Raw genomic sequence first — 13,516 nt, 5'->3', positions numbered from 1 at the left:
ATTATTTTGCCTGTTTTGAGGACTTAATATTTTTGCATTTTGATCCAGATTTTCAGAAGTCATGAGGGATATGGGTTATTTGTGGTCACACCTTTTGGGAAAAGGTACTGTTTATTCAGAAAGTGCTGAGCAGTTATGATGCACTTTTAAAGTATATGAACTCCTGCATCCAAGAAGGGAGCTACACAAAAGTCACATAAAAGTTTAATTACTGGAGTCAAATAGTAATTCTCACATTATTACATTTAATTTTAAAATTTCTATTGTTTTAACTACATTAAGGTGAAATCTGTGAAAAGGATCTGTAAACAAAAAAAATATTGCATCAACTGTGACGGAGTCAAAGGTGATGAGATTGTTCTTGTCTTGTGGAGGATTTTAATATTAAATTTTCACAATCCAGTTGAAACCATGGGATATGCTAATGATCAGTATGTAGATGCATAAAATTCTTTCTTAAGTGTCTGAGATTTAACTAAACAGATTTTTTTTCTCACTGAGAATTTTTCTCTTGATTTTGTTCATTTACTTTGTTTTGTTAGAAGGCAGATGCAGATAATTTTCAACAGAAGTTTTGGAATTTAGGGTCACAATTCTTTTATCAACAACTGTATATTTACCCCTTAGTTGCCAGGGGTCAGGCATGGGGGAAGGGAAGAAAAGGCAAAATAATTAAGACAGACCTCAATTTCAATTAAAATTTAATGTTTTTATTTTAATCACAACCAAGTAACCAAGTTGAGCCAGGGCTTAAAATACATTAAAGGATGGTCACTGTCTCTCCTGTGCTTCTTCCCACTACTCAGAAGGGGTAGCTCTCAGAACACAATGAGGAGCCAGTTTTAAGCAAAGGTGATACCAGATAATATATATGGTATGATATATGTGGTATGGTATATATGGTAATGATACCAAAGAAGGATGAAACAGTAGGAATCCAGGAATATAATGAATTACATAAAATAAGTATTGCATAGGTGAAACAGAAAAGGCTGAAGAGATTAATATGGAGAGGTAATCCATACCTTTTATATTTTATGGGGAAAGTTGTCTTCTAATTAGACTTTTTTCCTGAAGTAATAAATGTGCTAGTGAAAAATGACAGGATCAAGCAAGTGAAGGTCTTGTATTGTGGCAGTGATACAGTGAACATTTTCAGTGCATTCAGCTTTTAACCTCTGATGTGGAGAGAGCCAAGTGTTGTAACAGAACTGGAACTGATCTTTTGGTATGTTGGTGAGAAGGTGGAGATCAACTTGTCAGAGTTGCCGAAGTACCGCAGTGCAAGAGCCTTTCCTGTTTCATAACACGGATTGCCCTGCGCGCTTGGCAGTGCTAAGGTGGTAGGCAAGAGCTTACTCAGCTTCCTTGCAAACTGAGGAAAGAAGCTGTAACGTGGACAGCCCTTTTTGCTGAGGCACAGTTTATCATTTTGCATAAAAAGTCACACAAGGGAGAGATTAACACAATCGTTCAGAAGAGTAAATAAAAGTTAATTAAAGAAGATTTAATAAAAATCTGTGATCTGTAGCTCTATTCATTCATCCCTTACCATCTTTTATCCACATGTTCTTCCCAGCAGTTCCAAAACTACTGCACTTCATTCTTCCACTTTGTGTACAGGTCAGATGTTACTCCTCTCTTTATCAGATAGTGATCATAATTTGTGTATTATTTGTCTTTTTGCGTATTGCTTTTGCATATAATAACAACTTTCTTCAGTAAATGAAGTTAAAAGTGTTTGAGCCGTTACAAAAAGAAACCATTGTAAAAACCTTGTAAGAGTGATAATGAACTGGAGGACGGTTGTATTTTCTTTTTTCTTTTCTTTTTTTTTTTTTTTTTTTCTAAATGGCATTTAAGAGTGTTGAACTTGATGAAGAGGAGATCCTGTTTGGCGGGCACTCTGCTGTTGCAGTTTCTGAAAGCCATGGGAATGAGGGAGGGCATTGCAATTCTATATATAAAGCATTCAAGCTTGAAGAGGTAAGCCTAGAAAGTAGCAGTAGCAGCACTGCCCATTTGGAACCGAGGAGAGTACGGGAAAACCTCTCCAGTTAGGACATGCATCATGTTTCCGATAGTAATACTGCTCATCTGCAGTTTTCTGCAATCAGCTGGTAAGTCTTAATATGCCTGTCTTCCTCTTGGTATATGATTTGAAGGAAAATACACATGTATTGAAACAAAGTAGGTGACTCCATTGTAATATTACAACCCATGAGGTTCAGGTCTTGTTCTCCTTTCCCACAACCATCAGCATTAAATCTACACATTTTATTCTCCCTCACTGCATCTTGAAACACAACTGCCTATTTAATAACATGACTGAAATAGAACTATTTCTTCTTAACTGTTTTTAGATATGTGGCTACTGATTTGTTGGATGTTTCCCTAAAACTGGTTCCCTAGGTACAAGGAGTATTTTTTAATGGACTTCTGTTGTGTTTCCATGCTGCTGAGTGCCTTCATCTTTCAGATGTTTATGATCTAGTGATGTGGTGATGTCACTGTGGAAGTTGTATGTCTTATGTGTAGAGTGATGATCAAAACCTTTTTCCTTTGTTACACAGACTGCAAAAAGTATTAAGTACGATCTATGTGAGGGCATTATTTTTTTGAGGAATGATGTAATAGAAAGAATCCTGTGCTGCAGAAAAGGCAAATTATTCCAGTCTAAAAAATTAACATGACTCAAAGTATTCCTTCATATATTATTCAGTGTAGTATAATTTGAATATTGAATATTCAGTCTTTTAAAGAGCTCTGTCTTCACTTTCTTGATCCAACCCATCTGACTATCAGATAACTGTGTAATTTTTTAAAAAAGACAAGTTAATTGACTCTGTAGCTACTCTGCCTTCTTACTTATTCCTCTTCCTGTAGTGTTTTTAATGGATTATTTGAGAGTGAGCCTTTTTTGCCAAGGTTTGGCATTGCTTGAGATAACGGTTTCTTTTTATCTCTTCTGTGTATTCTCTGTAATTAGTTGTTACAGTTCTGATTTCAAGAACAGGCTGCAAGCTGATAAAAAGCATACTTCACTTGCTTTCATTGAAGAAAAGTTAAATATTTCTTCTGTATCGTGTTTACTATATTTAGTTGAAATTGGATGGACATGCATTGCTCTTAAATCACTGACGTAAACTGTAGCATTAAAAAAATTGAAGTCTAAGCAACTCAACCCTTTTGTATACTCTCAGAGCCAATTTCTGATCTCAGCTGTATTGTTATCAGGTATTACTCCATTCACTGTATTAGCACTATTGTAAACAAGATCAAGTCAAGTACCTGAACATAGGTCCTAACCCCAAATGTAGATGCCTGCAAGTTCTTAATCTACATGGTTTCCTATGTTAGATAAGTAGATGTATTACTATAAACACTAATATTCACAATCAAATGGAAAATTACTGTTGACCCCTACTCAGCCACAAGCTTTATGTATGAATTTGGCAGTTACAAGTAGGGCCTCATCTATAAAGTACTGTGTTGTCTCAGATGGAACTTCAATTGGATTTTAACATAAAAACATAAAGTAGGATCTAGAAAATTCTTACAGAGCAGTCTTCTCACTTTGGGATGTATCAACATTTTGGGGCCCTGAAATGCCATGCAAGATTGGAGACTAAAAACAAATAAGGGTTTTCTTTCTGCGAAGTAAGTTTTTGAAAGCAGACAATTTTTGGAGGTATATCTGAACAGTAAGAGGTTGATCTGTCTGTTCTAAAACTGGCCAACAGGCAGGATGCTCATTGTTTTGAACTCTAGACCCAGGTCTTCTCTCTTCAGAATAATTTAAATCAAAGCAAGGACTGCAGTTCTCTCTTCATGGATCTGCATTTCAATTCTGTGCCTTGAGCCTATCTGTAACTAGAAATGTAATTGTAAGGATATACATTTGGTGCGAAGTTTGATGGAAACTGGAAGACCAACTTCCTCTTTCCCTTGATAACTCAAGAAAAGCAGAAAACATGCATTACCCTGATTAAAAAAAACTACAGAACTTTAAGACCAGATTGAAACTCTTAGTTCTAGCTTTTACTTAGTAACAGATGCTGATTCCTTGATTAAATTGATGCTTCACCACTTCAGCTATTTCAATAGTCAAAACTGTGCGTGGATCCTTAAGAGACGTTTTTGTTCAGTCGTGATATTTTTTTCTTACAAAGTACGCAACTAGAAAGTTACCTTGATTTATGCTGTTGAATCATCTTGTTTTGCAAGTGGCAAAGGGAGTTAATTTCATATTGAAGAGAAATCATTGTGAAAATGTGCAACTATTACAGCTATGACTGTAGCACTACCCTTGCTGTTAAATTTCATTTTAAGTTTATATAATTTATTTTAAAGATCTTTTCCTTTCCAGAACTTCTGACATTTCAACATTTCTTTTTGTCTTAAATGAGAAGATAAAAAGTGAACCCTTTACAGAACAGAAATCCTGATTTTTTTCTTTGGAAGTACACAAAAGATTTCATTTCAGTGTTTTACATCGATCAGAAATGTTTTGTTTTCGTTCATTTACTAATGTGAAATACTTTGATTGAAGTCATTACAACATAAGATTGTATTTTCCCATAGGGATATCTCATAGTAACTGTAGTATAGGAACAAAATTACTTCTTTCTTCACAGTAAGTGAGGTTTCCTGTCTGGATTGTATTATGGTCATGAACAAGACAGGCTAACCATCCAGAAATTGCACTTTGAAAGATCTAATTCTCAAGGAAGTCAGGCCAGCTAGAGCAGAGTAGGAATTGAAAGTAAAACTTCCTTTATCTAAGAAAAGTGAAAGTCTGTTTAAAGTTCTGTGGAGCTAATTAAAAATCAAGTATTTCATGGCAACTCAAAATCATCCCATTTATCAAAGGAAACCAGAATACTTGCAGCAATAGTAAAATGACAGTGAGCAAGAGTTCAGTAGTTTAGAGATCTCATTTACCACTAGGATGGCCTTTCCAATGGAAAATTCCTAAATGGTTGTCAGATACAACTTCTGCTTTGGGGCCGTAGCTCTTGCTGCATATATGCAACCTGCCATTTCATGTGGTTGTGAATGGTTATTAATATTGCCAGGATGATTTTACTAATCTCTTCAGAGTTAAGTGTGAGAAAAAGAATGTATATGCTGAGAATAATTACCATACTCTAATTAGTTTAATAGTTTGATCTGACAGGATACAGACTGGCAGATAGTCAGCAAATGGCTTTGTATTTCACTAGCTATTATTTGAGCAAATTGGTAAAGTGAGTTTCATATCCTTAGTTATTTTCAGCGTAACTTTTGCACACCTTCATGTAATCCAGGATGATTATTACCTTCAATTTTTGAATCTAAATACCAGTCCTGGAGCATTCGTAATATTTTGTAAATGTTTGGCATGCTTAGACTTGTGAATTTTGAGTTTGAAAAGCTTACAGATAAGGTTTGTAAACCAAATTGTCTGTTGCCATCTAAGATACTTGTGCATAAAGTATTAGGCTTTTTGTTTTACATCAAGCTCTCTAGATGGATCTCACTTGAAGTGTTTTGGGCATATCTTACAAGTGAAATATCCTCTGAAGGCAGATGTTACACACTTTTAAATCCCATTAATGTAGTGTTTGTAGTTCGGGGTTAAACTGTAGTGATTGGAAAACATTTAAACCAACAATAACAGGTTGTTGAACAAATAGAAATACCAAAATCAAGGGGTTCAAAAAAGGCAGCAGCAACTCTAGGTGTAAAGAATGTTAGCTTGATAGCCACACAAACTGACTCTTACTACGTTGTGTGGTGTACTTACTGTGATGCGTGGGTTTTTAGGAACTTGAAAGGACAGAGGAAGAAGCATGCTATTCCGCAGATGCCTGCTGAGTTGCAGGCTAACTGTCAGGGTAGTATGAAACACTGGCAAGATTTCAAATAATTATTAGCCAGTAATGACCAATTACAGGGGACAAGGCAGCGTGAGTAGCATCTACAATGATTTTCTGATGAGTGTGTCAGCTGTGGAAGTTGAAGTGCTGGTCATGCAGTGAGTATAGCAGCTTGCAATTCAGCAGCTAATGAGATCACTTCATACTGTTTCTTTCTTGTGGAAATGTTCCTGTTTAGTTTATCAATACATTGTTATGCTGCTAACTTACTCCAACTTCAAAAATCTGTGCATTGCACTCTTGAGTTTCATTTTTTGTTTATAGAGCACCGTCCCATTGAAACAGACACTATCTAGGAAGCAGGATAGAGATAATACATCTCACTAAACTTCTGCCTTGGCATTTACACTGCAGATAGTCACCTAAGGTTTCCGCTACACCAGTGGAGAGAAAGAAATTTTTTGTGTATAATCCATTTTTTTGATGTTAGACACATATTTTGCAAATCAAATTGTACTCAGCGAATTTGTATTTACTTTCACAGCCTGTGAAAAGGGTCTTGACAAGTGGCTGAGATGAATGTCATTTAAAGCTATTAGAGCAACATTTGGGGTGGGAGCACTTCTGTCACTGAACTTACATCCTTGATTTATTTCTCTTCTGTCTAGATACTCATTGTATACAATTCCACCAGTGTGTAGTATTTTAGCTCTTAAAAGCGTAGCTATGTTTATCCAGATAACGTCTTTTTCAGTAAGTATTATTTTAGTGAAGAACTGAGGCATGGACTAATGAGGAAGTTGGAGATGTCAGATCCAAAGCTGAAACTTTTATTCTCCAAATTGCCCCCTTGTGCCTTAATCTAGCCTCACATAAAAGGCAGAACCTCCCCTGTTTACCTACCATCCTTGAGATACAACATGTTGCCTCACATTCAGCAGCACAGCATAGAATTGTCTGGGGAGTCAATTACAATTGGTGAGCTCCTTAGAGGCTTTTACTCTCTTCAGTATATAAGAAAGCAACAGAAGCCTGCAGAGCTGTAGTGTGTGTGTGTGTATATATATATAAGTAGACTTGGCCTGGTTTATATGATTAAAGAAACCTTCTGACATAACATTTTCTCTGTTGCAAAATATCCTAAACGTATAATGGGGAATTACATGTTTTCTGCAGGATATTTGTTTATACTCTCTTAAGTAATACTGGACCAGACAAACTTTGAAAATGAGTAGCACATTTCTGAAGCGCCTGGAGTCCTTTTTCTTACAGCTTGCTTTGGTTGTTACCATCCAGCTATTGACTCTGTGAAAGCACACTCCACGAATGCACCACCTCTGTCCCTGCACAGCGCTCACTAAATGCCCTTTCCAACATCTTCTCTCTCTCTCATCACACTTAGGGCAGGAAGCAAGTTGCTAGGTGGAAGAACCTTTGGGTATACATGAACACACAGTGCAGTTGTGCACATGCAGTAGGGCTGGGCTTGTGACAGAAGAGGAACCATACTGTGCTCCACATTTGCTAAACGTTCCTTGGCTTCGCATAACCAGAACAGGCTTTGTGAACAGGTGTGTGGAAGGGAGCAGGTAACAGCTTTCATCGTTCTACCTTAACATGAGTAGCAAAAGCAACAACTAGGCCTGGGGATTTCCTGCTCTTCAGCTACGGATTCCATGATTCTTGTGAAGAACACATACAACATTACTTTTCCTGTATTTTCCCAGTTTTGACTGTTCCCTCCACTGCTTCTTCCCTCATGGTGGAATAAGAATTCAGAAACGTGAGGAAAGATTTATCCCACATTTTTTTAATGAGGCACATAGGATTTGAGGATGAAGTACAAGAAAGCCCATATTGCACAGGATTTATTGCAGGTTTTGGTAACGTTTTACAAGTTGCAGAAGAATTTTTTATTACAAGCTGAAGTACGTGGTTTTCCACTATAATTTCCATTCAGTTTTGTGTGGCATGACACGAGTAATCTGTGTGGACCCTGCTTTGACTTGTACCATGTTTAAAAAATAAAAAAATAAATAAATATACAAATACTCTACTTCCTTGCGTTCAAAGAATAACTTCTACCTGTTGTCTTTGCCTTTCACAGCTTTTGATGGAAATTATTGGCCTCACTTTTTTCTCCAAAAACAGAAAGAATCTCTGCAAAAAAGTAAGTGCCTGACCTGGTGTTTAATGTTCATGTTGAACTGTGAGTAACATTCAGCATCAATTCTATATTGCAGAAGACACCACAAAACACATAATAAAAATAAATCCTTGTCTCAAGGAGCATATATTTTTAAAGCATTACTTTCAAAAATTCAAAAGGAAGAGTTTGCCTATAAAAAGATGGTAGAATATGTTGTCTCACTCTGGTGAGTTTTACATTAAATGGAAAGCACTTTAGTGTGCCATGCTGACATTTTGATGCCTAAGGATAGAAACTGTGAGCAGTTTAATAGCTTTCCACATGTAGAAATTTGCTGTTGAGGTCATTTGTGTGATCTTTTAGATTTCAATTCCTGCAGATCACTGCCTAATATTATCTAAGAATTTAGGAACTTGATTATTTGATGCTGCAGAATTCAGGAAATGAAATAAAGCTGATTCTCCATATAGGCTAGGTCTATGAGATTATTTTAAAGATTTCAGGTTAAAACAAATCTATGTGCAAGGGGAAGATAAGAATATGGAATAATTCTTCCTGACCTTTATAGCTAGCAGCCAGTGGGGAGTCAGGGTATAGATAGATCTCTGCTTCAACATCCTGTGGCAACAGTTACCCAGAAATTTTCCCTTAACACCTAAAATGGCTTGTGTGCATGCATCCAAATCTGTAAGCAGAATTAACTCCAGCCACCTACTTGCTGCAATTTTTTGCTAGTCCTGAGTCTAAGAAATACAAAATATAGTAAGATACTACTGTCTTACTTGTGTAAAAATGTCATGCCAAAGCACAAAATAATTAGCATATTCTAGCTTCAGTGCTAGAAGTATTAGCTATCAGAAGTACTGTTAGAAAGGCAGATATCATTAAAATATTAACTCATAATTAAAATGGTAGCTTTTGACAGCAGTGATTGTAGTATTTTCTGTTACAAAGAAATTTCACTTCAGTTCAAAAGGAAGCTGCACAAGTACTTGGAAGACAGAGCACAAGGAGAGTAGGCAGACAAATCCCAGTAGCCTCGCAAAATCCCCTGAACTGAAAATAATTGGAGACTGAGAGCATATCTGTGGAAGAATACATGCTTGTCCTGATGGTACTCTTCCTTTGGACAGTCTCTTAACAATCACTGCTGCAAATAAAATGCCAAGCTACATCAGTGCTTGGTCAGAGAACCAATACCACTTTTCACACATCCTTTTCTGAAGAAATAAGAGGCATTAGCTTTTCAATTTAAAATTCATTGATTAAACATTTAGTTTTCCACATCCATGACAAGAATGAATAAAAGTCATCATGCTAAGACATGCTGTTCCTCTGATAAGACAGAATACAGAAGGCTATAACCCTTCTGAAAACATACAGTTTTCACTAGATCCTTTCTAAAATAAATACGGATATCAGTCCTAGTATTTTGAACACTTTTTCTGCCAAATTATATTTATAGTTATTCTTCCTAGTAATCTGTAATCTTGTTTTACATGAAAATACTGTGCTTTCCTGTTTGCACACTGTTAAAAAGCAACTCTGTATACTCCAGAAGTTGCTGCATTTCAGTGGCTGACAATGAAATTCTTAGTCTAGTTTGGGGAAAATGCAGAGGTGTAGAACAATAAGAATGGTCTAAAATGCATATTTATTATCATGACAAGTATTTCTTTAGGCAGCAGAAGTAGAGTGTGGCTTGAACTGGGTGAATTCTCATTCAATGTAAGCATGAAAATGCTACATAAATTAATTCTAAAGGTTCAAATAGCTGAGTGCTTGTGATCAGCAAAAAAACCCCAAATTCAGTTCAGCAACTCACCTCTGTCTTCTGTCTGTTCTTACAACAAGGGGAACAGTAGGGCATGGATATACACAAATGAAAATAAAATCCCTACGTATCACTTAATAGTAACTGAACTCAAAAGTCACTATATAATCTAGTTTTAAACTTTCTTGAGTTATTGACAGTCCTATCTGTTACTTTTCTCTGTTAAGATTTAAATAAAAACAAATACAGTGAAGGCATTCCCTTATTTACAGAAAGGGGCACATATTGCACTCTGACCATTGCACAATGCCAAGCAAAAGCTGGGATTTGATGGTCAGTATCACTTAAACACAATATATTAAAGTAGCTGGAATTGGGCATGAAGAACCAATGGTAGCAGTTAGCCAATTCCTATTTTCCAGTCAGACATTCTGGACAGCACGGAGGTATGGAAGAGGAGTATTTTTTGCTGACAGGTAACAGCTCATTGAGAAACAGTATTTTCTACATGGCTTGAATAAACCCAGTATTCTGTAGTCATTTGATTGCTCTTTAAGAGTAAAAAAATGTTTTGGCTTTAAAGCAGGGAATATAAATTGCAGTTAGACTTTGCTAAACTTACCTGATACTTTGTGCTTCTAAGGTACATTCTTAGACACCTGAGCTTCATATAACTCCATAAGCGAAAATAATTAAAAAATGAAAAGTGGTGATCTGAGTCGGAAAATACATAACAAAGGACATGTTTTAACTTCAGCAGTTCTGTCAACTTCAGAGGGACTGTTCATATGCTTTAAGTAGGTATAGAAATATCTAACATTAAGCGCTGGAGTTGCATCCCTTTTTTATGATTCATTTCAACCTCCTAAAATCTGTCAAATCAGATAAAAATTGATTACTTTTTAAAAATGAAAACTGATTAAAACATTCCATGTATTTACAAGGCTGGCTGGAACTTTGTCACACAATCACAGAGCCAAAAAAGTGGGGACTTGCAAGTTAGGCTTTGAAGACTGTCTGTAGATACCTAATGATCTGACTGTGCAATGAATCATGATGCAGTAATGCCCTAGCTGGCTTCATAAATGTTGTGCCTGAGATGTTGAAGGTCTCTCTAGTAGGAAGCTGTCACAAACAGATTGAGCAGACTGAATTATAAGAAAGTAAACCTTTATGTTACCCATGAAGGAGATGGAAAGGTGTTTCCAAAGCTAGAAAGCTAAGGAGCTCTCCTCTGCTTACAGGAAATAAGAACATTGCTCTGACTCTAAATTTTGTTTCACTTCCGGACTTCAGATAAAATTTTGATGTTACAAAAAAAAAAAAAAAAATGTAGCTAGGTGGTTGTTTACATAATTAGTCTGAGTAGAAACTTAGTAGCTTTTCCTGCTATTTATATTTGAAATAACGATCAAAATGATTTTTTCTTTCTCTTTCACTTCTATAGTTTTGAGCAAGGATTCCTGTTCTACCTGGGGTGGAGGGCATTTTTCAACCTTTGATAAGTATCAGTATGACTTCACTGGGACCTGCAACTATATCTTTGCAACTGTATGTGATGAAACCAGCCCAGACTTCAACATTCAGTTCCGCCGTGGGCTGGACAAAAAAATTGCGAGGATCATTATTGAGCTGGGACCTTCTGTTATCATTGTTGAGAAAGGCAACATTTCCATCAGGAGTGTTGGGTAAGATTCTGTGATGAATGGGAAAAAAGTGTTTAAAGAAGGCAAGCAGTTATATAGCAGTTGCACTAAAGATTAGTTTGTATCAAAAACGAATTAACAGATTACAGAAATTGGCACACTTAACTGGACTCTACTCCCATTTCTTCCCGTCAAGTATTGACACTGTCTAGGTGAGTATTTCACCTGCATTTATTTAGCTTAGAGTACCTTTGTGTAGGCAAAGGGATAAACTAACCTCAGCCCAAAACAATGCTCACATTGAAACTACAGTCTCCTAGATACTACCGGTTTGCTTATGCTTCTCTCTACTATGAGCACAGATGAAACAGCTTGTACCCTTTAGTAGATACGAGCTGAAATTCCTGTGTTTTGCTTGAGTTCATTTGATTTGAGAGTTGAGTAACTGAACCCTCTGTGCTAAAGGTAACACCTGTATAGGGTAGGAGAGAGACATTTTGAACTACACAACCAACAGAGAAATATCGGAGGGTCTTACGAAGAAGTCCTTGTGCATGAGACCACTGACTGTTCACATTTCAAGGATTACTTTGTCCAGAAAATAGCTGTTTTACTGCCGAATTACACTGATGGGAAACTGAGTCCTGCATCATTCATTCATCTAGACAAATTGCTCCTATACAAGGAAATTTCTCAAGGGAAGTTTTCAGTATTTTTATCAGGTAGGCAGCATTGAATTTTTTTCTGTGAGTACATGCAGATACGGGAAACAATTCACTCTGGATCAACTGTATCTTATTACACTTACCTGGGTACAATAACAATCATGCCAAAAACACAACTTGCAGCTATACGTTAATTTAGCAAACTGTATTTAGAAAAACTTCCTTTAAAAATTTATGTTCCAGGAAAATTATATAAATCCATGATCCTAACCCAATGAGCTGCATTTTAAGTTTTTGTCTTCCATTCAGTAGACTCAAATTCCATGACTGACCTGGTCTATTGTTGACATAGCCCTGCTTCAGGTGGAAGGCTGGCCTGGGCAACATCAGAAAGTCCCTTTCAACCAGCTTTTCTATGGTTATGTCACATACTGAGTATTTAGCAAAATATATTTGTTCTTTAACGTTGTTAGTTTGTAGCATTAGAAGTCGGCTGCAAGGATGAACACCTAATTCTGGCACAACATTCCCCTTACAAGTTTCTGTTACTTTGTCAGTTTTCAGTCATAGCAGTAATTCCTGTATTAACAGGCTGTAGTCCATAGAAGCTTTTCAGGGTAATCAACAACAGTTCTACCACACAAACTGTATTTTACAAGTTCTTGAAACATATAACTATACCCTAATAAAACCAAACCAAGTGAAGATGCATTTTCATCTGCACCTGTGCAGACATTTTCAGTAGTATAATCACTATGCAACCATGTCCTGGTGATTCTTCTAAGAATCTGCTGACATTCATTTTCAACAGAAATTTTACTGTATCTTGAACTGTTAACAGTTACAAAGGAAAAAAATTCTATTTCATGTTGCTGCAAGTACTGAGGTTGTATGTGTATTATATCCCCCAAAAGGTAACCAAGACCTGCATAATATTGGTATGAGAAGGTCAGTTTCTCTTCTCACCTTCTTACAGTGTCGTTAAGTTGCCTTACACCAGCAATGGGATTCAAATTGCACCTTATGGCTGCAACATCCGTCTGGTGGCCAAGCTGATGGAGATGGAGCTAGTTGTCATGTGGAACAATGATGACTATCTTATGGTTAGTAAAATGTTCTCATAAAGCAGAAGAGACTATTATCACTGACTTATTGAATTTACAAGCTCTCTTTAGACTTAGTGGGTAGGTTTTGTATTTCTTTACTATTGGATATTTATTCTTTTCCTGCTTCATCCCTTATTCTTGAAGTAAACAAACTTTGTTTTTTATCCCTGCATGTTCCTTTCACTTCCAGCATTGGTAGTTAGCTAAAGCCACCAATGTTGACATTTATGGATGCTTTCACAGATTTTAAACTTCCCTCAGGCTTTTCCAGCAGCTACAATGTTTTGCTAAAGGGATGTTGTAGTTGTGTAGGAT

General features: G+C 36.4%; 1 protein-coding gene across 1 annotated transcript in view; it reads left to right on the top strand.

The window, feature by feature from the left end:
* The first annotated feature begins 845 nt into the window (after nt 1-845).
* MUC6 (mucin 6, oligomeric mucus/gel-forming) overlaps nt 846-13,516 on the top strand; it is a 49,204-nt gene continuing 36,533 nt past the window's right edge. Inside the window, exons 1-4 of the mRNA XM_056354520.1 lie at nt 846-2,120; nt 7,969-8,031; nt 11,232-11,472; nt 13,072-13,198. Of these exons, the coding sequence (XP_056210495.1) occupies nt 2,072-2,120; nt 7,969-8,031; nt 11,232-11,472; nt 13,072-13,198 (480 nt within the window). The 5' untranslated portion in view covers nt 846-2,071. The remainder of the gene's footprint in view (nt 2,121-7,968; nt 8,032-11,231; nt 11,473-13,071; nt 13,199-13,516) is intronic.

The sequence above is a fragment of the Falco biarmicus genome, chromosome 10 (genome assembly GCF_023638135.1).
Source record: "Falco biarmicus isolate bFalBia1 chromosome 10, bFalBia1.pri, whole genome shotgun sequence".
NCBI lineage: Eukaryota > Metazoa > Chordata > Aves > Falconiformes > Falconidae > Falco > Falco biarmicus.
The sequence above is the reverse complement of the archived record's forward strand: the minus strand, read 5'-3'. Positions and strand labels throughout refer to the sequence as shown.